At 47.9% G+C, this 26,405-nt stretch overlaps 1 protein-coding gene across 4 annotated transcripts; it reads left to right on the top strand.

Moving 5' to 3' along the window:
• Positions 1-1,985: 1,985 nt before the first annotated feature.
• Positions 1,986-24,550, top strand: rps6ka3b (ribosomal protein S6 kinase, polypeptide 3b). Of its 4 annotated transcripts, none has more exons than XM_023845234.2 (22): positions 1,986-2,476; positions 4,060-4,113; positions 15,241-15,357; positions 16,430-16,511; positions 16,711-16,791; positions 18,143-18,222; positions 18,311-18,417; positions 18,632-18,669; positions 18,756-18,955; positions 19,776-19,846; positions 20,395-20,483; positions 20,595-20,659; positions 21,061-21,163; positions 21,284-21,408; positions 21,502-21,624; positions 21,803-21,892; positions 22,063-22,221; positions 22,314-22,475; positions 22,564-22,640; positions 22,812-22,929; positions 23,029-23,169; positions 23,248-24,550. In XM_023845234.2, exons 1-22 carry the CDS (start codon positions 2,414-2,416, stop codon positions 23,368-23,370), a joined length of 2,268 nt encoding a protein of 755 aa, XP_023701002.1. In that variant the 5' UTR covers positions 1,986-2,413; the 3' UTR covers positions 23,371-24,550. The 4 variants fall into 4 exon arrangements, with proteins under 4 accessions (XP_023701002.1, XP_023701001.1, XP_023701004.1 ...); XM_023845233.2 differs by having other exon boundaries at positions 1,992-2,476; positions 21,499-21,624; XM_023845236.2 differs by having other exon boundaries at positions 1,994-2,476; positions 18,813-18,955.
• Positions 24,551-26,405: the final 1,855 nt, after the last annotated feature.

Here is a 26,405-nt window from a genome sequence, read left to right as displayed (position 1 = left end):
AGTCCATTTCATCGATGGATTATCGATAATGTTTATGTAGCTATGTATGTTATTATCTGCTTAAAATTACCTGTATGGGTACGGGAAGTCTTTTTTCTTCAGTGTTTTTCCATTGAGCCTCATATGATGGGTTATCATAGCTCTAATCTGTGGTGCAATATCATAGTCTCTGAAAGAAGGCAGGTCCCGTCCTGCTTTTTTTTAATTTAAGTGCATAGTTTTGAGATGAGTCCTGGGTCTTATACCTTGCCATATACAGTATACCTTGATGACATTTTGTCCCTTTCATTGAATTGGTTTTGGGCAGTCCCTGTTGGTAGGGTCTGAAATAGACACAGTAGTTTGGGCAATATAATCATTTTAATGGGTTCAATCTTTGAGCTGAGACTAATAACGGAATTAACATCGATCTTGCTATGTCTTCCTTAATTTTCGCATGTATAGACAGATAATTGCATTCTGATAGTTTTGCCAAATCCTTTGGCACGTTCATGTCCAAATACTTGACTCTGTTTGCCATGCCAAGGAATACCTGCTTATAATTTTTTAAGGTGGGTCATAGTAATATAAATGTAATTTGGTTTACCTATGTTAATCAATGCATCAATTTAGGCAAAGAGTATGCTGATTGTCATAGATAAATCAAACTATTGTCTGTGTCACAGGCCAATTAATGCTCTGTCTCTTTAATGGTAATTCCCTTGACATCTTCATTTTGTCTGAAGTGTTGAGCTAGTTGTTCCAAATATAATGCAAACAGTAGCGGCAACTATGGTCCACCCTGTCGCTTGCCCCTAGATAATAGGGGGTGACAGTAGGGGTTTATGGCTGTAAGTACATCCGAAGAATCCTGTGAATCTCCACACCACCTATGGCAGGGGTGGCGAACCTGATCCATGGAGAGCCGCTGTGGGTGCGGGTCTTTGGGATGATCTCTCAATCAGCCAATAGTAAAGCAGTGGTTCTCAACTCCAGTCCTGGGGACCCACTGTTATTGGATGATTGAGAGGTCATACCAAAAACCCGCACCCATGGCAGCTCTCCGTGGATCGAGTTTGCCACCCCTGACCTATGGCCTGGATGAGTCCCTGCTTTTCCTCTGCAATGATGCAATAGGCAGTTAATAATGAATGAACTTAATAAGGAGGGATACAGATATTTATAGGGAAAAGAGAGAATGAGCTGTGAGTGAAACGGGGCTAATCTGGAGACCTTTCTGGAATGCTGAGCTATCCTTCTGTCACATAAAGTAGGTTTATTTTTGACATGAAGGCATTTCTTATGAACACTGTGCAGCCATCCATCCACCCCCAGGTTGACGGAGAGCTCAACAAAGCCACTGTTCACTGCTGTCTGAAACACTGACCGTACCGAGCAAAGTGACCATGCAGGGAAGGGACTGGTGCCCCCCATCGCCACACTCTGACCGCTGCCCTGTACTGAAACAGGATGTGGAGGCGGGACTCACACAGGATGTGTGGGGAGCTTTATAGACCAGATGTGTTACAATTCCAGTGTTGGGCATATGTCACCTGGTTCCATGCTGCTTTCGGATAAGGGTGGAGCAAAGGTTGTCACCTGCTGTTTTTGACTTGAATTTTTTCCTCAAAGGTGCTTCTAATAACAGCACACTGCTGTGAATGTCCTCAGAAATACCAGTCAATGTGGGCCAAACTGGTCCAGCTAAAGAATGTGACTGTTCCCCTGATCCTCAACATCATCACAATAGCATGGGGAGTGAGCGAGGTGGCAGTGATGCTCCTGTCTTATTCTGGTATTATTTGAAGATTTAATAGTAGGCCTATTACATGCTTGTATCAATGTGAATTTCCCTCCCTGCAGAAATGAACAGGCCGCCACTTAGCCACAAGTATGATAAGCATTTACACTGTAATCGAGGTGGAGACGCAATGCAAAACAGCAGCTCTTGAAAAGCTTGATGCAGGTGGTGACGGGAACATTTTCACACGCCACTTATTTAATTATGGAGCGCGGAATGTGCCGCCCAGCGCCTGGCCGCGGCTCACCTGTCCTGGCTGGCCGGCTGGTCTATCCGGAGCTCCTCCCGCGCCCGATTACGCAGGGGTGACTCGGAAGCAGCCGCTTTCTGACACACAGGTAAGACGAGCCGCGGCGCCATGTTGAGGGAGACGGAAGTGAGAGAGTGCGGTGGGGAGCCGGCAGCAGGAGAGCGCAGAGGAAAGGAGGCGGTGGCGGAGGAGGAGCAGCCAAGCGGCCGGGGCTCAGCGGCTCTTTCATCGAGATGACCGCTGCGTGTTAGTGTCCGCGAAGTGCTGTCCCTGGCGTAGCGCTCCGCACTTTGTCTGCTGTTCACCCCCCCTCCCCACCTCCCTCCCCGGAGAAGTGCCCGTCCGGAGCCGAACTGAGGAGGAGGAGCGGCGGAGCGGAGAAGATGCCTCTGCCACAGCTGGCCGACCCGTGGCAGAAGATGGCAGTGCGGGACGCGGGGGCGGAGGTAAGCCCGGCTGGGACGGGGTCCGCTTCATGCACATCGAGTTAGAAAAGTGTAGCTTCTGGTGTGCCGGAAGCTCGGAGCCATTTGGCGTCAGGAAAGTTTTGTTTAGGCATAAATGCTGAACTTTGGGGGTTTACAGCCTGGTCCGTCCCGGGACACACGGCCGGCGGCCCTCGGGCTGTGCCCGGACACTAATGTAACTTTCCTGCATTCCTGTAACTCTCGCATTAATGTCACTTTCTCTCATCAATGTAATTTTCCCGCATTAATGTAACTCTCTCGCATTGATGTCACTTACTCCGTGGGAGCCTGACGCTGTGTGGCTTCGGGTCATTTTCGTACCGTCCGGACACAGGGGGGGGCGCTTTCACCGGCCACCCCCCAGTCATTAAACGCCTAAAACAGTGAAACAATGACCGCTTTAAGTCTGCTGGCACATTATCGCAGGAAGAGCGGCGTCTTCACTCGCCCGTAGCGGCTCATTCCGGTTGCGGCGCTGCTCGTCCTGCGCTGTCTTGTGTTTCCGATCAGAACCAGAAACTGTTCAAATCTGATGTGATAAGGCTATCAATTCAAGCAGAATCATTCGTGTTTTCTACTATATTTCCCCATGGACTTAAACGATGGGATGTGATATATACCACAGAATAGGGAAACGCCTAGTTCAGCACGAAAGTTAAAAGTCGTTTATTGAGGACATTAAGCGTCACTTTTCGGGCGGCTTCAGCTCTACCAAGCGGGGACCTTCCCCATCTCTACGCGGCGGGTCCGGCCGGTTCCGCTGGTTCTACCGCCGAGTTCGGAAGGAAACCGTTAGGCAGTTTCTAGGGCAAGACGACGAAGGGAAACTGAAGTTAATTATGAGGATGTCATTTCTCCATGCGAGTTAATGATTTTAAATTGAATTTAAATGGCTTAATTTGTGAGCGGTCCATTTTGAGCCGGCTTGTCCCAGAAATGCATCAAACTATATATAACCATTAGATTAAATATTACTAAGAAGGCAAATTTAAATCTGCCTATGGGATATATGAACGGATGTGTTCTGCACAATCCATCTGGAAGGGCTGGCGATACTCGCGGGGGGAGGGGGCACCAAGCAAGGGGTGGGCTGGGGCAGGAAGGACTTTGGACCCCTGTCACACCTCAGGGTAACTGTGCTTATTACCAGAAAGAAACTAGACTGATAACAGCCCAGCTCTTTGTGGGGCAGACAGTCACACTCACTGCAGCGCCTCCTCCTGGTGCTTTTTGGGACAGTAAATGGGACTTACAATCTTAGATTGTGATCTGGCCGCTTTTTGAAATTCTACTTGACATTCTACATGTGACATCTTATAATGGGTGAAGTTATTCTCACTAAGGGTGGACAATCACTCCAAAGCCCCAAATTCATCCACATGTGCAGTGTGTCATCTCCCCCTCCTCCCTCCCCCCTCCCTTCGTTGCCATGGCCCTGATCCAAGCACAGCTGCAAGTGTTTTGACCACTTTAGAGATCTGAGCTGCCCTCGTCCCAACATGGCCGATGCACCTCAGTCTCCCCGGGTGGCGCATTGTACTGACCCAGGCCTATTCTCGTAGGACCCCCCCCACGCCGCAGATGAGTCCGCCGGGGATGAAGATGGCATATGTGAGGTAAGTCATGTCAGCAGAACCCCGCCTGCCTTGTTCTACCCACTTCCCCTTCATGGTTTTCACTCCCCTCGACCTGTGTACTCACAGTCCTTTGCAGCTGTGTGTCTGTGTGAGTGCTGCATTGTGGTTTCTTGAATTTGATGGTAGAGAATTTAGAAGAGGAACCAAAAAGCAACCTTTTCCCTGTTTTAATCTGTGCTCCGCTTTCTGTGTGTGTGTTTGAGCACGCACACATGAAGACCATGCATATGTGAGGAACAGGCACACATGAGGAACACACACTTGTGAGGATCACGCAAATAAAAAAACGGCTGTCTGGTACCAGGCCTCCAGTTAGGGTTAGCAAGCTGCAGTGACAGGGGGGTCCTGCAGAGGGCGCAGTGATGTTGGCAGCATGATAGGTTGATAGGGAGGGGGGGGGGGCACAGTCTTGTTGGTGCTGCTGTCTTTTGCATGTTTAGGGGTATTTTGACGTTAATTAGGTCACTTGGCTTTTATCAGTTTCTTGGGTTGGGCGTTTTGCAAAAGCTATCTGGTGCATCTGTGAAATATGGAGGGAAGGGCTAAATGTCAGATTTTTTAAATGGGTGTGAAACGGAATGCTTCGGAGCTCTGCTAGTCCGCCTGTCTGCATGGTCCTTTCTCCTTTGCTATCCTGTCAGTCTCTCCACTATAAGTATCTGGCTCCCTTTGCTCCCCTTTCCCCCCTTAAATGCAGGTTCATACTTTTCTGCACAAGTACTAGCGGACGTGTCCACCTGAATGTTTATGATGCATTTGACGTCATTGTGTGCCTCTGTAATAAGTGTTACATACATGCACATGCACATGCACTTACAAACTTATCTCGAATTGAAAATCTCACGCCAGCCAGCTGACCAAGGTTGGCAACCCTATGAGTTGGCTCTCTGAATTTATAAAACAAATGGAAACAAACCTCACTGCTGTGGGACTTGTGCAGAAAATATCAGAATAATAATTTATATTACTATTTTGCTCCCTTTGCTATCCTGTCAGTCTCTCCCCCTTTAACTTTCTGTCTCCCTTTGCTATCCTGCCTGTCTCTCCCCCTTTAACTTTCTGGCTCCCTTTGCTATCCTGCCTGTCTCTCCCCCTTTAACTTTCTGGCTCCCTTTGCTATCCTGCCTGTCTCTCCCCCTTTAACTTTCTGGCTCCCTTTGCTATCCTGCTTGTCTCTCTGCATTCAACTCATTGGCTCCCTTTGCTATCCTGTCTGTCACCCCCCCTTTAACTCTCTGGCTCCCTCTGCTACCCTGTCAGTCTCTCCCCCTTCATAACAGGACAAGTTTCTGATCCTAGATCAGCATTTTGAAACTGACTGTAGCTAATGCTGCCAATGGTGCCGGTGCCGCTAATGACAGCCCAGCCTGTCTGCCTGCTGGTCCACTGAGCAGCAGATGCTCACAGCTCAAAATCTCCAGTACAGTGTCCCAGAGTCAGAGTGTTGTGTAAACTGGGGCTTTTTGGAGATCCCCAGTTATTATGATCCTGTCCAGTGTAGTTCTTTTGCAGTGCCCCCTGCAGGTGTGGTTGGTTTATCATAGCTGAATGAATATATAGATGCATGGAGCTTGTGCTCAGATGGGAGAGTGAAGCATGGTGTTTTCACCCTCAGGGATGGTTATAATTAATGGCTTGCTGGGTTGATGGTACTGTCTTCACCCAGAAATTAATGATAATTTAGCGTGGTTAATCAATGTACTGGCATGGTCTCACAGCGAGGCAGGGGGGTTCTGGTGGGGCCCAGAGTCTCTTGATGAGAAGAGGGTCAGGTGCTTAGTGTCTCCTGGTGAGGAGGGGGTCGGGGGCCTAGAGTGACCCAACGAGGGAGGGTCAGCTGGTCACTAATGCACATCATTCTGCAGTTATGCTTCACCATCAGCAGGAAGCCAGGAGGCCATAAAGGTTGAGAGGATCGGGGAGATGGCCCCACTTAGGGGAGTGACCTGATACCATCCCAAAACAGGCTGGGAAATCGATTCCACAGTGTTGCATCTAATAGACCAGCTAGGGTGCAGAGGGACGGGCTGTGCGAGGGAGCAGATGGTGGGTGGGGGGAGGAGCTCATTGTGCTGCTATTGTGACATCATGATGACATCACCCCAGAGGGGAGCATCGAGGCTGGCACAGGGGGATGCTGGGAGTCAGGGTGTCACGGGGCCCTGTGTGTGTATCTGTGTGTGTCTCAGCATGCCTTTGTTAATGGAGACACTCGCCATTCACACTGTAAGAGTGATTTACAAATTCTCCTTAAACACACTTGAATCTCTGAATCAGCATGATAATGAATTCTGTTGCTCAGAGGTTCGTTTCCCAAAAACTTCTTCCATTAGCTACTTACAAAGCTGGAAGCGTTTTGTTATGTGGTTCTATTCTTGTAAGTAGCTAATTTTGTGAGCAACTATGCTTTTTGGAAACGTATTACACCCCCTACGCCCCCATGTCACTGCTCTCTACCCGCCGCCTCTGTTACTGTCGGGTCAGACACCCTGTTCCTGCTAGCTGTGCGGCCACCCTCACTGCCCTCTGGAGGTGAGGGGTGGGATGAGCACATGGACGGGTGATTGATGCGGGGCCATAAGATATTCCATGTGAGTGCAAGTACAAGCGGCACGTGGGACCCAGTCAGGCACATGTCCGACTTCCTGTGCTGATGTTGCTAGGGGAACGAGCATAGGACATGCTCAAATCTCTGTAGTCAGCTACAGAGTTCTTTCTGGGCTGGGCCTTCATATATGTCAAATGTGCTGCCTGTATGTTGGCAAACAGGTGCACGTTCAAACAGGTGCACGTCCAGCCACGGTGACACACTGAAGGTGTTATTGATAAGCGTCTGCTGGGTCAAAACCCACTGCTGGCCCACCCCCTGGGCAGGACGCGCCAGAACCAGGACCTGCCAGGGCGCAGGGAAGACTGATAAGGGTATCCACACAGTCAATAATTGTGGCTTACTCTTTGTGAGTTACTCTTTGGGCGCTTTTCCACTGCACCAGGTACCATACTTTGGGACAGCACTTTTAGTACTTGACTTTTTACGTTAACTTCCAATTGAGTTCCAGTACCCAAAGTACTAAATTAGTATGTTTTTGGTTCTTTGGTACTTCAGTGGGGTGGGACTTACAAATGCTTTCTTTGTGGGTTGGTTATGCAAATAGCCTGGCTTTAAACACATTAATTCGGCCAGAAAAACTTGAACATATGAAGAGACCCAAGCTTTAAATGCAATCTGGTTAGAAGAACCATAAGAAGATCTGGTTGGCATGACAAAAAATAAAAGATTTTTTGATATAATATACTAGGACTACACGATATTGGAAAAAAATAAAATATTGCTGTTATTTTAAACATTGGGATATTTACACTCACCTAAAGGATTATTAGGAACACCTGTTCAATTTCTCATTAATGCAATTATCTAATCAACCAATCACATGGCAGTTGCTTCAATGCATTTAGGGGTGTGGTCCTGGTCAAGACAATCTCCTGAACTCCAAACTGAATGTCAGAATAGGGAAGAAAGGTGATTTAAGCAATTTTGAGCGTGGCATGGTTGTTGATGCCAGACGGGCCGGTCTGAGTATTTCACAATCTGCTCAGTTACTGGGATTTTCACGCACAACCATTTCTAGGGTTTACAAAGAATGGTGTGCAAAGGAAAAAACATCCAGTATGTGGCAGTCCTGTGGGCGAAAATGCCTTGTTGATGCTAGAGGTCAGAGGAGAATGGGCCGACTGATTCAAGCTGATAGAAGAGCAACTTTGACTGAAATAACCACTCGTTACAACCGAGGTATGCAGCAAAGCATTTGTGAAGCCACAACACGCACAACCTTGAGGCGGATGGGCTACAACAGCAGAAGACACCACCGGGTACCACTCATCTCCACTACAAATAGGAAAAAGAGGCTACAATTTGCACGAGTCAGAATTTGGCGTAAACAGAATGAGAACATGGATCCATCATGCCTTGTTACCACTGTGCAGGCTGGTGGTGGTGGTGTAATGGTGTGGGGGATGTTTTCTTGGCACACTTTAGGCCCCTTAGTGCCAATTGGGCATCGTTTAAATGCCACGGCCTACCTGAGCATTGTTTCTGACCATGTCCATCCCTTTATGACCACCATGTACCCATCCTCTGATGGCTACTTCCAGCAGGATAATGCACCATGTCACAAAGCTCGAATCATTTCAAATTGGTTTCTTGAACATGACAATGAGTTCACTGTACTAAAATGGCCCCCACAGTCACCAGATCTCAACCCAATAGAGCATCTTTGGGATGTGGTGGAACGGGAGCTTCGTGCCCTGGATGTGCATCCCACAAATCTCCATCAACTGCAAGATGCTATCCTATCAATATGGGCCAACATTTCTAAAGAATGCTTTCAGCACCTTGTTGAATCAATGCCACGTAGAATTAAGGCAGTTCTGAAGGCGAAAGGGGGTCAAACACCGTATTAGTATGGTGTTCCTAATAATCCTTTAGGTGAGTGTATAATGCAGCAAATGAGTTAAAAAAATAATCAAAATCCCACACAGGAGTGATTTAAATGAAAATAATTACGATTGGTTTAGAAAGTGCATACAAACCTCATGCAAAAGCAGCATCTGAAAACTGATTTTTTTTTTTACACAAACTAGATCATCTTGAAAAGGAACAGTCATTAAATTTGCAATTCTTGGTAAGTTTTGTTTCCTGTGACAGAATAGAAATGTCTTAGCGAAACTTAAACCCACCATGCCAAACCCTCCATGCTGTGATGTCTGGACAGTATAAAGGTATGAAAAAGCCTGATCTCAATCCAGCTGACTCTTGCTGTCCCTACGATATGTGAACTGCATGAGCATAACATGCAACGTTTTTATTAATATATCACATCTTCCAGCTCTATAATATACTATAGCCATTTTTTTTTTACATTCAGTACAAAATACCCTGCCTCCTGTTGTGATGTCATTCAGCTGCAGTGGATGACCAGTGCCTTGAAGTACCAAATTATGGTACCTGGTACAGTGGAAAAGTCCCCTTTGTAATGGATTTATTGGGTTTGACAGTGACTATAGACTCTGCCAGCTCAGATCTCTGTCTGTAGGATCCTTTCTGAAATCAAATTAATTTCTGAGACTAATGTTGAATCTTTCCATAATGAGGTCGGATAAAAGAGGATCATGTGACTGATAATGAGGTGAGGGAAACAATGTGTGCAGTGTGGGGTCCATTCCTGGAGAGGGAGCTGGACGCTGAACAAAGGGAGCAGTATGGAGACAAGTGGGGAGCTGGGGGAGAGCACAATGGCACCCCCATATGGACACACAGGTGATGCACTGAGTGTCCACGGCCTACCTGAGCATTGTTTCTGACCATGTCCATCCCTTTATGACCACCATGTACCCATCCTCTGATGGCTACTTCCAGCAGGATAATGCACCATGTCACAAAGAAAATGAGCATAACATGCAACGTTTTTATTAATTGTTTCTGACCATGTCCATCCCTTTATGACCACCATGTACCCATCCTCTGATGGCTACTTCCAGCAGGATAATGCATCATGTCACAAAAAAAATGAGCATAACATGCAACGTTTTTATTAATATATCACATCTTCCAGCTCTATAATATACTATAGCCATTTTTTTTTACATTCAGTACAAAATACCCTGCCTCCTGTTGTGATGTCATTCAGCTGCAGTGGATGACCAGTGCCTTGAAGTACCAAATTATGGTACCTGGTACAGTGGAAAAGTCCCCTTTGTAATGGATTTATTGGGTTTGACAGTGACTATAGACTCTGCCAGCTCAGATCTCTGTCTGTAGGATCCTTTCTGAAATCAAATTAATTTCTGAGACTAATGTTGAATCTTTCCATAATGAGGTCGGATAAAAGAGGATCATGTGACTGATAATGAGGTGAGGGAAACAATGTGTGCAGTGTGGGGTCCATTCCTGGAGAGGGAGCTGGACGCTGAACAAAGGGAGCAGTATGGAGACAAGTGGGGAGCTGGGGGAGAGCACAATGGCACCCCCATATGGACACACAGGTGATGCACCGAGACGCCTCTCCAAAAGCTGGCTGTGCATCACTTCGTGACACTGGAGGAAATGTGTGGTAAAAATGCCCCCGTCAGCCCAGGATGCCAGCAGGAAGGAGCACTCCATATCAGCTCTGCTTGCCATGTTGCCTTGGGTGCTATTGTGCAGCTGACCCCTGACCCCCTGAGGCTCAGAATGTCTGACAGGATGATGGTCTTAGGATGATGACGTCAATGTCCTGATCCTACTGCTTCCTGAAAGCCTTTAGTTAAACAAATACAGGGATCTGCCATGATAGAAATTACATTTATAAAAGTACAGCTGCCTATGTGTTAGATTAATAGTGCCTTTGCTGTGTCTTCTATTGATCTGATTATATAATGATCCATGTTTTGGTGTCTGTGACAGTAGGGCTGTTAACAGTCAATCTACCCTCATGGCATGAGCAGTATTTGAGGCTCCATGTGCTGAGTTCAAAACATCGAGCCGCTGTTTTCCCAGGCTCTCTCCCCCTGTCCTGAGCTCCCTACCACATCATTGTAGCTCGAGCTCGGAGCAGACACCCCCCACGGCCTCCTCCGGTAACCTTGAAGATTATCGATCGTGTAACACGACCCAGAGAGATCTCCCAGTTGCCCTGTGTGCTTCTCCAGTTTGGTGTTCCATTGTGTTACATAATTGTACATGATAAGCCAGAGAGATGGAATGGGGGGACACTGCATTTTTAAGTAAGTGTGTGTGTGTGTGTATGTATGTATATATGTATATATGTATGTGTGTGTGTGTGTGTGTGTGTGTCTGTGTGTCGGGGGGAGGGAGTCATGCATATACTATATTGTGTAGACCAAATGTCCCCACAATGTGATTAAAACCTCATGGGCACATTCCCTCCCCCCCAAAGAGAGAGATTTTCATAAAACTGCTATAGCCTAAATTTTCGTACTTTGTTTGGTTGTTTAGGGTAAAGGTTAGGGATACATAGGGGTCGTCATAGTGAGGATTAATTAAGGTTATGCCCATGGAAGTGAATGGAGAGTCCTCACCAAGATATAAATATATGGGCTGTGTGTGTCTGTTTGTGGCCTGACTGCTTGTTTGGAGTGACCCCCCCTACACACACACACACTCCTGCAGAGCTGCTGAATCACCCACAGTTTCTCTGACACCTGCTTCATCCTCTTCTGGTGTTTTACTGACTTTCTGCTTTAGTTCTGGATCAGAACGCAATGTGAATCATGTCAGTTTTGGCGAGCGTGCCTGGTTGTATGGTGGGAGGCCCAATACAGCAAAACCGATGATTTGTTTGCTGGAGAGTTCCTGTTACAGTGAGGACAGTGGTTTGTTTGCTGGAGAGTGCCTGTTACAGGGAGAATGGTGGTTGGTTTGCTGGAGAGTTCCTGTTACAGGAAGAATGGTGGTTGGTTTGCTGGAGAGTTCCTGTTACAAAGAGAATGGTGGTTTGTTTGCTGGAGAGTGACCGTTACGAGGAGGACGGTGGTTTATTTGATGGGGAATGACCTTTACAACGAGGACGGTGGTTTGTTTGCTGGAGAGTGACCGTTACAGGAAGGACGGTGGTTTGTTTGTTGGAGAGTTAGTGTTTTTTCCCCCAGTTACACTGATTATTCTTTCTCACCCTCCCTCTCTCTTCCTCTCTCATCTCTCATGCCATCTGTGCTATGGGGAGGACAGTGGTTTGTTTGCTGGAGAGTGACTGTTACGGGGAGGATGGTGGTTTGTTTGCTGGAGAGTGACCGTTATAGGGAGGACGGTGGTTTGTTTGCTGGAGAATGACCTTTACAGCGAGGACGGTGGTTTGTTTGCTGGAGAGTGACTGTTACTGCGGGGACGGTGGTTTATTTGATGGAGAATGACCTTTACAGCGAGGACGGTGGTTTGTTTGCTGGAGAGTGACCGTTACAGGAAGGACGGTGGTTTGTTTGCTGGAGAGTTAGTGTTTTTTCCCCAGTTACACTGATTATTCTTTCTCTTTCTCACCCTCCCTCTCTCTTCCTCTCTCATCTCTCATGCCATCTGTGCTCTGAGTCAGCGATGCTAAAATATCATCCCAGGACACATTCACTTCCCCTGTAGGCCAGAGAGAAACTGAGATCAGTATTCACAAAGTCTGAATGGTTATTTAATGGGGCTGTGATTGATACTCTCGCTGAGTGTTTCAGACACGTTTTCTGTATGAAATCTGTTCATCTTTGTTTTAGGTATGTCAGCATGACCTGCTTTTGGGTCAAGGTGGTGTTCCGGCACCCCCCAGCAGGAGGTAGATCCCAGAGTGTCCTGAGGTCTCCATCGCTAATCGTGCCCTGTGTCAGGATCATGTATATCTCCATGTGAAGAGCTCTTTTCCAAAACGCGATGAACGACAAATTTTTAAAAAAATGAGTTTGTCATGCTATTTTGCTGTGCACTGAACCTATTCACTGCTCCATCAACATTTCATGCCAAATCGCTATATTTCCTTGTTTAAGATGTACTGCAAGATGCCGTTTCTATCCAAACTGCAATAAGCGGCGTACCTATTTTTTGTCAAAACGTGATATGTACTCTCGACCAATCAGAATTCGCTGAGTGTGCAACTTAATTGAACTTGGCAGTGCTCTGAGGCGATGGAGTTTTGTTGCGATCTTGTTTAGTGTCCTCTTCAGAATGAGTGCTTTAAACCCTTTTGATGGCATCGATGAGCCAGTGAGACCAAAAGCTGGAGGTAGAAAACGCTGACTGGACAAAGAAAACCACAAAAAACAACAAAAAAAGAAGGCTGCTGCGACCGAGAAGCTGTCACCACAATATTTATTTTATTTTACTATTTATTTAATTTATTTAATGCATTTGCACTTATTTTGATTTATATTCATTTATTGTATGAGTCCTTGATGTCAAATGTTGCATGTTCACACATAACACACATACACAAACAACTTTTAGGAAATAAATGGATGGATGTATAGCATTTTGGAAAAGAATGAATGGATTTATAGTGTTTTGGAAAAAAAAAACTTTGAATTTATAATCAACAATACTGTTGTTTGATTTAACAATCATCGTTCAACATGTTCAGACGGAGCCAACAAACCATTTTAACAGAATAAGCCCCTCTCCCCCCTCACTCACATGACATGCCACGCACACATGTAGGATCTCGGGGTGGGAATGTGCCGCGCACGCTGCAGTGAGGGGGGCCATTCACATGGCCTTACTCGCTGTGCTGCGCGGCCCTCTGCCTCCCCTTGTTTTAATGGCACTTTAGTCATCACATATCAGTATACACACAGGGCCTTGGGGGGTGGGGGCACTACCTAGAGGTTGGTGGGTGGGGCCGCTGAGGTGGTCTCACTCACCTCTTCACTGCTGCCCACCCCTCAATTTTACTTACACCGTATACATTGAGGGTCTTGGCGGGGGGGTGATGAGGAGGAGAGTTGTTTGCAAGCAGTGCTCCTCCGCGCTTCCCCCGTCAATTTTAAATCCATCTTAAGTTTCTCAACAGTCATACTCATCCCTTACACCACATACACTCACCAACACATGCATCCAACACTCCACCTCTCACACAGGTGCGTGGGGGAGGAGAGTGGGCGGGTCTTCCTACACCCCCGCTCCCTGCCCGCGATGGTGGGGGGGCACTCGGGCGGTCGTCCGACTGGCGGTGCCCTGGGGTTGCGGCTGGCGCTGGGGGGTGGCGTCCATTCCCCCGCATGGCGGAGGGCAGTCCGGAGGGGATGGGCTTATGTCTTTTTGTCTCTGTGTATGTGTCCGTGTATGTTGTGTGAGTGGATGTATGGTCTATGTGTATGGCTGAGAGGTGTGTCTGCGAGGTGTCTGTGTGGGCAGTGTGGGCCTGGGTTCGGGGCTAGCTGCTCCTTCCTGGGCGCGGCTGCCTCCTTGGCATGGTTGCTGGCCCTCCTCCCCGGGTGGTGGCCTGGGGGGGGCTCGGGCCTCTCCGGCGTGGGTGGGGCTCTCTACCGGGGGCCGGTCGGCTCCCGGCCGCCTGGGGTCCTGGGGCCCTGGCTCTGGCCCGTGCGGGAGCGGCCGTCCCCCTCGCGGGGTCGGCTGCCTGTTGCCTCTGGTTCTCTGGGGCTCGTGCCCTTTTGGCTGCGGGGGGCTGCGCCTGGGGTCTCCCCCCTCCTCCTCCTGCTGGGGTGGGGACGCAGCTGTCGTGGGGACGTGGGGCCTTGGCTCTTCTGTGCTCTTGGGGGGCTGTGGACGGCTTGGGTCTCCTGGGTCTATCTCCGCTGGCCTCTGGCTCTTGTGGGGTGGGGTTGCGGCCCCCCACCCTTGCTATCAAGTGCATTCCATGGAGAAATTCACACGCACCCAACACACGTATACCCCCACACAGAAGAACACACATGCAAACCCACTTCCACGCTCCCTTCCAAGCACATGCAACGATTTTGGATGTCTGTGTATCTGTTTTATTTTCTTGATGGACATTAAAGGAATATTCTATTCTATTCTATTCTAATTCTGGTTGTGTCTTTGTATTCGTCCATTTTTGGTTGTATTTCAAATGCTGTGTTTTTTTTTTTTCTCCTTGCCTTGATATGTGCTTTTTACGTTACTCTTGTCTTTCTTAGCCTCTCTTCCACTGTTGTCTCCCCCTTTGTTCGTGTTTTTTTTTTTTTTTTCTCCTCTATCACCTCCTTTTTAATCTCTCTCCCTACCCCCTCACTCCCTTCCGGACAGCTCGGCAACTGGAATATTTTACATGTGTTAAAAATAAAATACAATAAATATACAAATAAAAAGAAATCGACCAACATGAAGGGCCTATACAGAGTTTATAGAGCCCCTCATGGCAAAGCAAATATGTCTGACACAGCAGTGCATTCAGACCATTATTCTGCTTGCTAAAGCTGCCGGACAGGACACATTTAAAAAAAAAAGAAAAAAAAAAGGGGGAAAAAAAACCAGAATAAATTAAATATTAACAAAATTTGTTGGTCTAGGTAAAAAAATGTAATTTTCCTGAAAACTATCATAATGGATTTATGCCATTTTGGAAAAGAGCTCTTCATGTGGACACTCTGATTATCTCTCTTCCTCCTCCTCAGGATGAAGGCTCAGTGAAGGAGATCAGCATTACCCAGCATGTGAAAGAGGGCTTTGAGCGGGCTGACCCACGACAATTTGAGCTCCGCAAAGTCCTGGGACAGGGCTCCTTCGGGAAGGTGAGTGGTGTGGATGTGCTCACTGAAACAGTTGATGGGGAAACCACAACCAGGTGGCACTCTACAGCTGTATTCCACTATAACACCGGGTATCAGCAGGGCTCACCGAGTGTGAGACCAGTCTTGACCCTAGTTGGGCTCAGTGGTGGTGGTTGTCATGATGATGTGTGGCCATGTCACAGTGACAACTAGTTTTCGTAGTTACCATGTTGATTACCATGTGCATTATCCCCCACCCCAAGTACACACACGCACACAGAATACTTGTATTCCTGTAGACAGGCACACTGATGGGGTTCCCACACAGCCATCATATTGTTATGGTGGACCCTCCATAACTTCCGCAGTGAATAATGGATGACCGGCAGCTTCGTTAATTATTTACTCAGATATTCCTCGTCATCTTGGCAGTAGCAAAGATCAGAGTGAAGCTGTTTCTGAGAGACGTACATGTTGCACATATACAGCCCCCCCAGTGTCAGAACAACTGTGAACAGATTTACCTGCCATGGCTGAGGTGTGTGTGTAATGTGTCCTCAACCATGTCTCATGTCACACCCAGATCAGAACAGCAAGAGCTGAAATTGAGAGTAATGTTTACCCTCAGGTCTGAAGACTGGTGTGAGTAAGTGTGACCCCAAAACCATACATGCAGGGTTATAGGACACCTTGGGCTCAGTGGGCCTGCAGTTTGCAGTACGGGCCGCTTCATAAAGTCTGGTTCTGTTGGAACCTCAAATGTCATGTGACAGGGTGGCACCATGAAGCAGAATGATGGGGGGCATTCAGAAGCAGTGTCATAATGAGATTTATCTAGAACAGCAAGTGTAGAGACTATAGCAGGATCAGAGTTGACCTTTGACCTTTGGAGAGAAGCATCGGTGTGATGAAAATGCGTTAAGCAGACAGAATGTGTGTGTCCATCTCCTAGGACCACGCAGATAAAATGTACCCTCGTTTCAGAGTGACAGATGCAGACTGGAGCACATGAACATGAATGAGGTTGGATGTGAGGTTTTGTATTTAATTTTCCCAGTGGAACAGCTTATCCTAGTCTCTGTTTGTCCTGCAGGTGTTCCTGGTGAAGAAGGTGACGGGGCCAGATGCAGGCCAGCTATACGCCATGAAAGTGCTGAAAAAGGCCACCCTGAAAGGTACCTGAGCCAGAAACCCAAGAGGGGATGGGGAACTGCACTATATCCCGGTGTCCCCATCATCTGCATCATCTCTATGGCAACCACCCAGTTCAGCAAATTATTAGTTATTAATTCAGGTTTATATTATCATATATCATGCTGAAGTGAGAGTCATTGTGCAGCCTACATCTTTAGCTACTATGTGTTCACGTTTCAGTGCGAGACCGAGTACGAACTAAAATGGAACGGGATATCCTGGTAGAAGTAAACCACCCCTTCATCGTCAAACTGCACTATGGTGAGTGGGGGATAGGGCAGAGAGAGAGGACGTGAGGGGGGATAGGGCAGAGAGAGAGGACGTGAGGAGGGGATAGGGCAGAGAGAGAGGGCATGAGGAGGGGATAGGGCAGAGAGAGAGGGCGTGAGGGGGGGATAGGGCAGAGAGAGAGGGCGTGAGGGGGGGATAGGGCAGAGAGAGAGGGCGTGAGGGGGGGATAGGGCAGAGAGAGAGGGCGTGAGGGGGGGATAGGGCAGAGAGAGAGGACGTGAGGGGGGGATAGGGCAGAGAGAGAGGACGTGAGGGGGGGATTGGGCAGAGAGAGAGGACGTGAGGGGGGGATAGGGCAGAGAGAGAGGGCGTGAGGGGGGGATAGGGCAGAGAGAGAGGGCGTAAGGGGGGGATAGGGCAGAGAGAGAGAGGACGTGAGGGGGGGATAGGGCAGAGAGAGAGGACGTGATGGGGGGATAGGGCAGAGAGAGAGGACGTGAGGAGGGGATAGGGCAGAGAGAGAGAGGACGTGAGGGGGGGATAGGGCAGAGAGAGAGGGCGTGAGGAGGGGATAGGGCAGAGAGAGGGCGTGAGGGGGGGATAGGGCAGAGAGAGAGGGCGTGAGGGGGGGATAGGGCAGAGAGAGAGGGCGTGAGGGGGGGATAGGGCAGAGAGAGAGGACGTGAGGGGGGGATAGGGCAGAGAGAGAGGACGTGAGGGGGGGATTGGGCAGAGAGAGAGGACGTGAGGGGGGGATAGGGCAGAGAGAGAGGGCGTGAGGGGGGGATAGGGCAGAGAGAGAGGGCGTGAGGGGGGGATAGGGCAGAGAGAGAGAGGACGTGAGGGGGGGATAGGGCAGAGAGAGAGGACGTGAGGGGGGGATAGGGCAGAGAGAGAGGACGTGAGGAGGGGATAGGGCAGAGAGAGAGAGGACGTGAGGGGGGGATAGGGCAGAGAGAGAGGACGTGAGGGGGGGATAGGGCAGAGAGAGAGGACGTGAGGGGGGGATAGGGCAGAGAGAGAGGACGTGAGGGGGGGATAGGGCAGAGAGAGAGGACGTGAGGGGGGGATAGGGCAGAGAGAGAGGACGTGAGGAGGGGATAGGGCAGAGAGAGAGGACGTGAGGAGGGGATAGGGTAGAGAGAGGGGACAGGGTAGAGAGAGGGGACGTGAGGGGGGATAGGGTAGAGAGAGGGGACGCATGAGGGGGGAATAGGGCAGAGAGAGAGGGCGTGAAGAGGGAATAGGGCAGAGAGAGAGGGCAGACGTGAGGAGGGGATAGGGCAGAGGAAGGGCATGAGGGGGGGATAGGGCACAAAGAGAAAGAGGGAAGGAGGAGGGGGTAGGACATTGATCCCTGTTGTGTCTGTCTTCATGACAGCATTCCAGACAGAAGGGAAACTCTACCTGATCTTGGACTTCCTTCGAGGTGGTGACCTCTTCACCCGTCTGTCCAAAGAGGTAAATCACTTCTACTGATTGGAGTGTTGTCAGTTTGTGAGGGTGAGTACCATCCTCTTCCTTCTGCCCCTTTTCTTCCTTGCCACAGGTGATGTTCACTGAAGAGGATGTGAAGTTCTACCTGGCTGAACTTGCTCTGGCTCTGGACCACCTGCACAGTTTGGGCATCATCTACAGGGACCTGAAACCTGAGAAGTGAGAGATAGCAGAAATACCCCCCCCCCCCATTACTCACAGACACACCAGCACCTCCCTGTTTCGTTTTGATGATTCTTGCTTGCATTAGACGTACCCTCAGGCTAGTGGTTGTTCCCATCATCAGACGGTGCTGTACTTTACCTGAAGGTGATTTTGCTTGTCAGATTTCAGTCTAACACTCCATGTTCCTCTTTTGTTCCTGTCATTTCAGCGTTTTGCTGGATGAAGACGGCCATATTAAGCTGACAGGTGTGTCATTTCATATTGGAATTTGGCAGCCAGGGGACTCCAACACATTCTTCAGTTTCAATATGGCTTGATCTGATGTGCTTTAGAAGGGTGGGTCTGCCTTGGATTGCCGGAAGATACACTTACAGCTAAAACCCCTGCAGATTTTGGACTGAGCAAGGAGTCCATAGACCATGAGAACAAGGCGTACTCCTTCTGTGGGACAGTGGAGTACATGGCCCCTGAGGTGGTGAACCGCAGAGGCCACACCCACAGCGCCGACTGGTGGTCCTACGGCGTGCTCATGGTGAGTCTCTGCCGCGTTCTTACTCACTGTGGTGTGCTGCGGTTGTGTTGTGTGGAGGGTTGCGGTTCCTGATGCTCTCTCGTGAGTCCTGGCATTAGGGCTGAACAACTTATCGATTTCAAATTGGCAAAGGCCGCGGTTTAGGGTACATCATACAGCACTTCTGACTCAGGGTTTTACAATGCCATGAGAACAGTTTTACAAATTCATGGCGTCCTCCTTGTGCGTCAGTCTTGATCACCAAGCAGAAGTGGTTGAAGACAACTCTGTATATGCCAACAAACATGTGAAACCCAAGGAAAACATTACATTTGCGGTGCAAAAAAATATTGATTCTGCTGCGGAACTGTAAGTGAATTTCTTGCCTATTTCATAGTCAGAGATTGTTTACATAAAGGTTCTATTAGTAGGGGTACAAGCAGTGTTAGCTGCAGGATCCCTGTTTTTTTATTACTGGAACTGTTTTATTTTTATTAGTTTATTTAACTTAACACAGCTTTTGTGATAATTGTTTCATGTTCAAGGATGCACATAAAGGGTACGCAAGTGCACATTCACATTTAAAAGTGATACATGTGGTCATCGATTGTTGCAACAGTGCAAATGCATACTTATTTTATTAGCATTTGCACTGATATGACAATATATTATCGTGCATTTAAAAAATAATAATAAATACATGTTGGAAGCTATTCATATCAAGCAAGTTCTCATCCTTGCAATAGAATATAGATCAGTTCTGTCAGAAAAATTGAGATGACATATTTTCCCCAAATCATTCAGCCCTACCTGGCATGATCCTCTTTGTTTTTTCTTATAGTTTGAGATGCTTACTGGGACCCTGCCTTTCCAAGGGAAGGACCGCAAGGAGACTATGACCATGATCCTCAAGTGGGTATAGCTGATCTCTGCCCTTGTTACATAGACCACACAGGGAACAGTCTCCCGGTCTCTCAAAATATCCGCCGCATCGGCTAGACGGTCTCTCTCACTGTATCCACCTGGTCAACTGGGTGGCCTCTCTCACTGTATCCGCCGCGTCGGCTGGGTGTTCTCTCTCACTGTATCCGCCGTGTCGGCTGGATGGTCTCTCTCACTGTGTCCACCGGGTCGGCTGAGTGGCCTCTCTCACTGTGTCCACCGGGTTGGCTAGGTGGTCTCTATCGCTGTGTCCACCTGGTCGGCTGGATGGTCTATCCCACTGTATCCGCTTTGTCAGCTGGACAGTCTCACTCACTGTATCCACTGGGTCTCCTGAGCGGTCTCTGTCACTGTATCGATCCGGTCAGCTGGATGGTCTCTCTTGATGTATCCGCCACGTTGGCTTGGTGGTCTCTCTCACTGTATGCACCTCATTGGCTGGATGTTCTCTCTCATTGTATTCGCCACATCAGCTGGACAATGTCTCTCACTGTAGCTGTCTGTCTCTATGTCTGAAGAGCCAAGCTGGGAATGCCACAGTTCCTGAGCTTGGAGGCACAGAGTCTGCTGAGAAATCTTTTCAAACGCAACCCAGCCAACAGACTAGGTAAGCAGGGAGGCTTGGCCCACCCACTGGTTTTTACCCAGTGTGTATGTGATTGTGCAGATATGTGGACAGAAGAGATGTATAATTAAATGCCATGGTGTCTTTTTACAGGAGCTGGTCCAGATGGAGTTGAGGAGATCAAGAGGCACCCATTCTACTCCAGCATAGACTGGAATGTAAGAGTGTGTGTGTGTTTGTGCGTTAGCTTCATATTACATTGTGGGGACCAGATGTGCCCCATACTGTAATACAGACCTGTTATTTTGACCATTTTTCAGGTCCCCACAAAGACCTGTGGATGAAATAAAAAAACTAAAAATGCCAAAAGACTTGTATTTTGTTTGGTTACTTATGGTTAAGATTAAGGCTGGGTAGGGGTTATGGTCGTCATGTTGGAATTAGAGTATTCCCCATAAAAATGAATGGAGAGTCCCCACAAAGATATAATTACAAACCTGTGTGTGTGTGCACGTACGTGTGTGTGTGTTACTCTACCATGAAGCAGCTACTTTTATTAGTGGTGTGCTTCAAGGCTGTTTGTGTCAGCACCTTACTACCTCTGGATTTCTGATTACAGAAATTATTCAGGAGAGAGATCTACCCCCCATTCAAACCTGTGACTACTAGACCGGATGACACCTTCTACTTCGATCCGGAGTTCACCACAAAAACTCCCAAAGGTCTGGGTCTCCATTATAATAAGTAACGTAACACATTAAGGTCACGCTTTATAAAGAGTGTCTGGAGGTTGCCACTGGGGGCTCTGTCTGTAAGGACACTGTGTGTGGTGGCTGTTCCAGACTCTCCAGGGGTGCCCCCCAGTGCCAACGCCCACCAGCTCTTCCGTGGGTTCAGCTTTGTGGCCATGTGCCCTGAGGAGGAGAGTGAGCCACTGGCAGGTGTGGGCGTGTCCTCTGTTGTACAGGTACACACACCAATATTCATGTATGGTGTTGTGGGGGCAGTCTCAAGGGGGTGCTCTTGGTACTGATTCTACTCCGTATCCTTCCTACAGCAGCTTCACAGACCCACAGTGCAGTTTTCTGACGTGTATGAAATGAAAGAGGACATCGGAGTGGGCTCATACTCCATCTGCAAGCGTTGCATCCACAAGAGCTCAAACATGGAGTTCGCTGTCAAGGTGACAACAACGGTGTATTAATGCCAGTGCTGGATGAGGTGGTGGGCTATGGCCCTGCACCCTGCACCCAGGCCTTACTCAGCAGTCCATGCTCTTGGGAGTATTCTGGGGGACTGGGTTGCTCCTGGATCCATACTCCTCTCCCAGGCCATCTGAGCAGATCTCTGTTTATTCTCAGATCATCAACAAGGCTAAGAGGGACCCCACAGAGGAAGTGGAGATCCTGCTGAGATATGGGCAACACCCCAACATCATCACCCTGAAGGAAGTGAGTTGGAGCACATGTGGGCAGGCCCAGTTTAGGAGTTACCTATGATTACAGACATACTCATATCAGGTTCAGTGACTCACAGTTCCTGTAATGCTTTCGGTGCTGAAGAGGGAAACGGACAAATGCCGACGGCCTCCACCTCTGCTTGTATGTGGCTGTACGTGCAGGTTTATGATGACGGCCGCTCCGTGTACCTGGTAACGGAGCTGATGAAAGGAGGAGAACTGCTGGACAAGATTCTCCGGCAGAAGTTTTTCTCTGAGCGAGAGGCCAGCGCTGTTCTCTACACCATCACCAAAACCGTGGAGTACCTGCATGCACAAGGGGTAAGAGAATTGCGTTTCCCAGAATGTTTTTTAAGGTGATGAATAATGACGCCTTAGTATACCTTTCTATAACACTGCCCCCATGTGGCCAGGTGGTCCACAGAGACCTGAAGCCCAGTAACATCCTCTACGTGGATGAGTCCGGGAATCCCGAGTCCATCCGCATCTGTGACTTTGGCTTTGCCAAGCAGCTGCGTGCCGAGAACGGGCTGCTGATGACCCCCTGCTATACTGCCAACTTTGTGGCTCCTGAGGTTCCAGTAGCTCCTCCCACCTTAATCCAATTTGGTGAACAGGAAAGTGTTCTGTTACTTAGGCAGGTGTCTGTGTCACCCTCTACAGGTGCTGAAGAAGCAGGGTTATGATGCTGCCTGTGATATCTGGAGCCTGGGTGTGCTCCTCTACACCATGCTGACTGGGTAGGGGGGCCTGAGGGTGTAGGTACCCCACACTGACTGGGGGAGGGGGGCCTGAAGGTGTAGGTATCCCACGCTGACTGAGGTGGGGGCCTGAGGGTGAAGGTACACCATGGTGACAATGTGGGGTTAATGAACTGTCCAGTGGGTTTGAAATGAGTTCTGTCCACAAAGGTTCACACCTTTCGCAAATGGCCCTGATGATACTCCAGAAGAAATTCTAGCCCGGATCGGCAGTGGGAAGTTCTCCCTAAGCGGGGGCTACTGGACCTCAGTCTCTGCAGAGGCCAAGGTGGGTTTGGCTCGGACCGGAAACGGCACCCCCTAGTGTACATGCAACTGTATGATAGGAAAAGGACACCTTCTAACTGTGAACCCCCCGCTAACCCAGGACCTGGTGTGGAAGATGCTGCATGTGGACCCCCATCAGAGGTTGACGGCAGCCCAGGTCCTCAGACACCCCTGGATTGTGCAGAAGGACCAGCTGCCCAAGTACCAGCTTAGGAGACAGGATGCCCCACACCTGGTCAAGGTGAGGCTAGGTGGGGGCCATGCGTGTGAGTATGGTAGCATCATTGCCATGGTGACTAATGGTGGTCCTGTCCCTTAGGGAGCGATGGCCGCAACATACTCAGCTCTGAACAGAAACGTGTCTCCAGTGCTGGAGCCTGTAGGCTCCTCGACAATCGCTCAGCGACGGGGCATCAAGAAACTGACCTCCACTGCCCTGTGAGCCCTGACCTCCATGCGGCACAGACACCCAGTGTGACCCAGCCGGCCACCCTGTAGGGACCCGAACACTGAACGAGTAGCAGAGCTTGGACCTGTAGTGTTACCATCACACCTCCTGGCCAAGAGAACAGATGGCCTTGTACAATCATTTTTGCATCCAAGCAGGAGAAGCTAGGAAACTGAAATTCTGCATAAGTATTTTTATTTTGAATAATTAGAGATACTTAAGCAAAAGAAATTGAGCAGAAGTGGGTGAGAATGACTTCTGTGTCTTGTAAAAGTCTATTGGTCATTAACATGAGTGGAGGGCTACTGCAAAGGTGAGAGAGCCACACAGCTGGGATCCTCACAGATATGTCTGCTGGGCCATAGCCAAAAGTCTGCCTCTATCTAGTGTTCGAAAATGACAGAGGTGGCCAGGCCAAAACTGGTCTGGCAGCTCTCTGTTGTATACCCCATCCAGCCACCAGAGCTGCCACATCTCTTCTGATTTTATTTTTTTTACACATCTGTTCAAGGTTGCCGCAGGGCATTTTATTGTAAAAAAGACCATGTGACTGTGTCCTTTTGGACTCCTCCTATTACCCTCCTAGCAGAGGGTGTCCCAATCCTTCCTGTGTAGTCTTTACCTGTCTCCGCACCACATGAAAATAGCCTCATTTATGGCTGCTTCTCTGCATCCGGAACTAAGTTCTGGTCTCTGGGTTTTCTCATTTTAACTGACCTCTCATATTTCGCTCTCCACATCGGATCAGAAGATGTACGTCACGGCCTGCGGCGGGGGGCGTTCTGGACCTGTGTGCACCTCAGCCTGTCATGCCCAGTTCTTCGTTCTGGTGGCTGCATCGAACATTATTTTGTAGTATTTATAGCTCCGCAGATCTCAGGTTTACACAGACGCGATGACAGTGACACCTGGTGGTATATATGTACAATGAGCTGGTGATTCAGTGCCACACTGATGGTCCATGGATGTCAACCCGTATTATTACTACTGAATGACCGGTGATTGAAAGTGAGAACTTTTAGCAAAAGCGGGAATCCATTAGTGGGTGAACCGCCTATATGGATATAGCTGTCTTTCAAAACAATGCAAAAAAACAATATCTGCATTGCAGATGCAGTTATATACGACATACAAGGACATTAATAAAAATTTAATAAAAGTATATATTTACGTATGGGAGCATTCATGTTTCAATGTCTCTGCATTGCAGGAATTACCAGTGACAGTTGGATTGCTTTCATATTTTTAATTTAATATATGCCCACACTGCAGACATACCAGCTGCACCGTGTCCTCTGCGGTTATAACACCATCGTGACTGCTGGCGATTAAACATCGACATCTTAGGTGTTAGTTAATTAAAATAGACAAGAATGGGTGAATTTAACTCAGATGACCACTGCATGTACACCTGTGGGCAGGAATCCCTGAAAAGAAGAAATGGAGTAGCCATGATACAACAAGCCAATGGTAAGAAAAGCAGTGCTGGGGTACGATCTCAAAAATGACAGATTGATCCCTGTTCGAATACACAGCAAGCCAATCAATATCTCAATAATGCAAGTCTATGCCCCAACCACTGATGCTGAAGAGACTGAAATTGAAAAATTTTATGAAAACCTAAAAGATCTAGAACTAATAACAAATTTTTCACTTTGATCATAGGTGGTTGGAATGCTAAAGTAGGACATCAAAGGGTAACTGGAATAGCTGACAAATATGGCCTTGGAGAACAAAAATGAAGCAGGGCAGAGACATAGAGTTTTGTCCAGAAAACTCACTAGTCATAACAAACACTTTTCCAGCAGCCCAAAAGGCAATTCTATACACAGACATCACCCGACAGCCAATATTGTAATCAGATGGACTATATACTCTGCAGCAAAAGATGGAGAAGCTCCCTACAGTCAGTCAAAACAAGACCTGGAACTGATTGTGGATCAGATCATGAACTTCTTATTGCAAAATTTAAACTGAAACTGAAAAAAGAAGGGAAAGCCTCTATACCATACAGATATGATCTAAGTAATATTCCTTATGAATACACAGTGGAAGTGAAACAAATTCAAGGGATTAGATCAGATAGATAGAGTACCTGAAGAACTATGAATAGAGGTTTATAACACTGTACAAGAGACAAAAACAAAACAGCAACAAAACAAATTCCCAAGAAAAAGAAAAACAAGAAAGCGAAATGGCTGTCTGAGGAGGCTTTACAAATACCTGTGGAAAGAAGCAAAATGCAAGGGTGAAAGGGGATGATGCACCCAATTGAATGCAGATTTCCAGAGAAGAGCAAGGAAAGTCAATGGGGAGTTCTTAAATGCAAATGCAAATCAATGCAAAGAAATAGAAAAATACAATAAAATTGGAAAAACAAGTGTTCTTTTTAAGAAAATCAGAGTTATCAAAGGAACCTTCCAGGCCGAAATGGGCGTGATAAAAGAGAAAAAAAGGGTATGGACCTAACACAAGAAGAAGAGATGGCAAGAATATACCGAAGAATTATACAAGAAAGATCTGAACATATTCAATAACAACAATGGTGGAAACACTGACTTAGAGCCAGACATCCTGCAGAATGAAGTCAAGAAGGCCTTAGAAAGCATTGGTAACAATAAGGCTAGCGGAGTTGATGGAATCCCAGTTGAATTACTCAAAATCCTAAAAGATGATGCTGTTAAAGTACTCCACTCAATATGTCAGCATATATGAAAAACTCAGCAGTGGCCACTAGATTGGAAGATATCAGTTTATATTCCAATTTCAAAGAAGGGGAGTGCTAAAGAATGTTCAAACTACTGCACTCATCTCACATGCTAGCACGGTTATGCTAAAAATTCTGCAAGCTAGGCTCTAGCAACAATTGTGGCAAGTTCTTAAAGAAATGGGAGTCTCAGACAATCTTATCTCTCCCCTAAGGAACCTGTATGCAAGTCAAGAAGCAACAGTCACATTTGAGTATGGAACAACAGAGTAGTTTAAGACTGGGAAAGGAGTTTAACAAGGTTGTAAAAGAAATCAATCCT

This window comes from Paramormyrops kingsleyae, chromosome 4 (assembly GCF_048594095.1).
Source record: "Paramormyrops kingsleyae isolate MSU_618 chromosome 4, PKINGS_0.4, whole genome shotgun sequence".
Lineage (NCBI taxonomy): Eukaryota > Metazoa > Chordata > Actinopteri > Osteoglossiformes > Mormyridae > Paramormyrops > Paramormyrops kingsleyae.
Note: the sequence above shows the minus strand (reverse complement) of the source record. Positions and strands in the feature narration are given on the sequence as shown.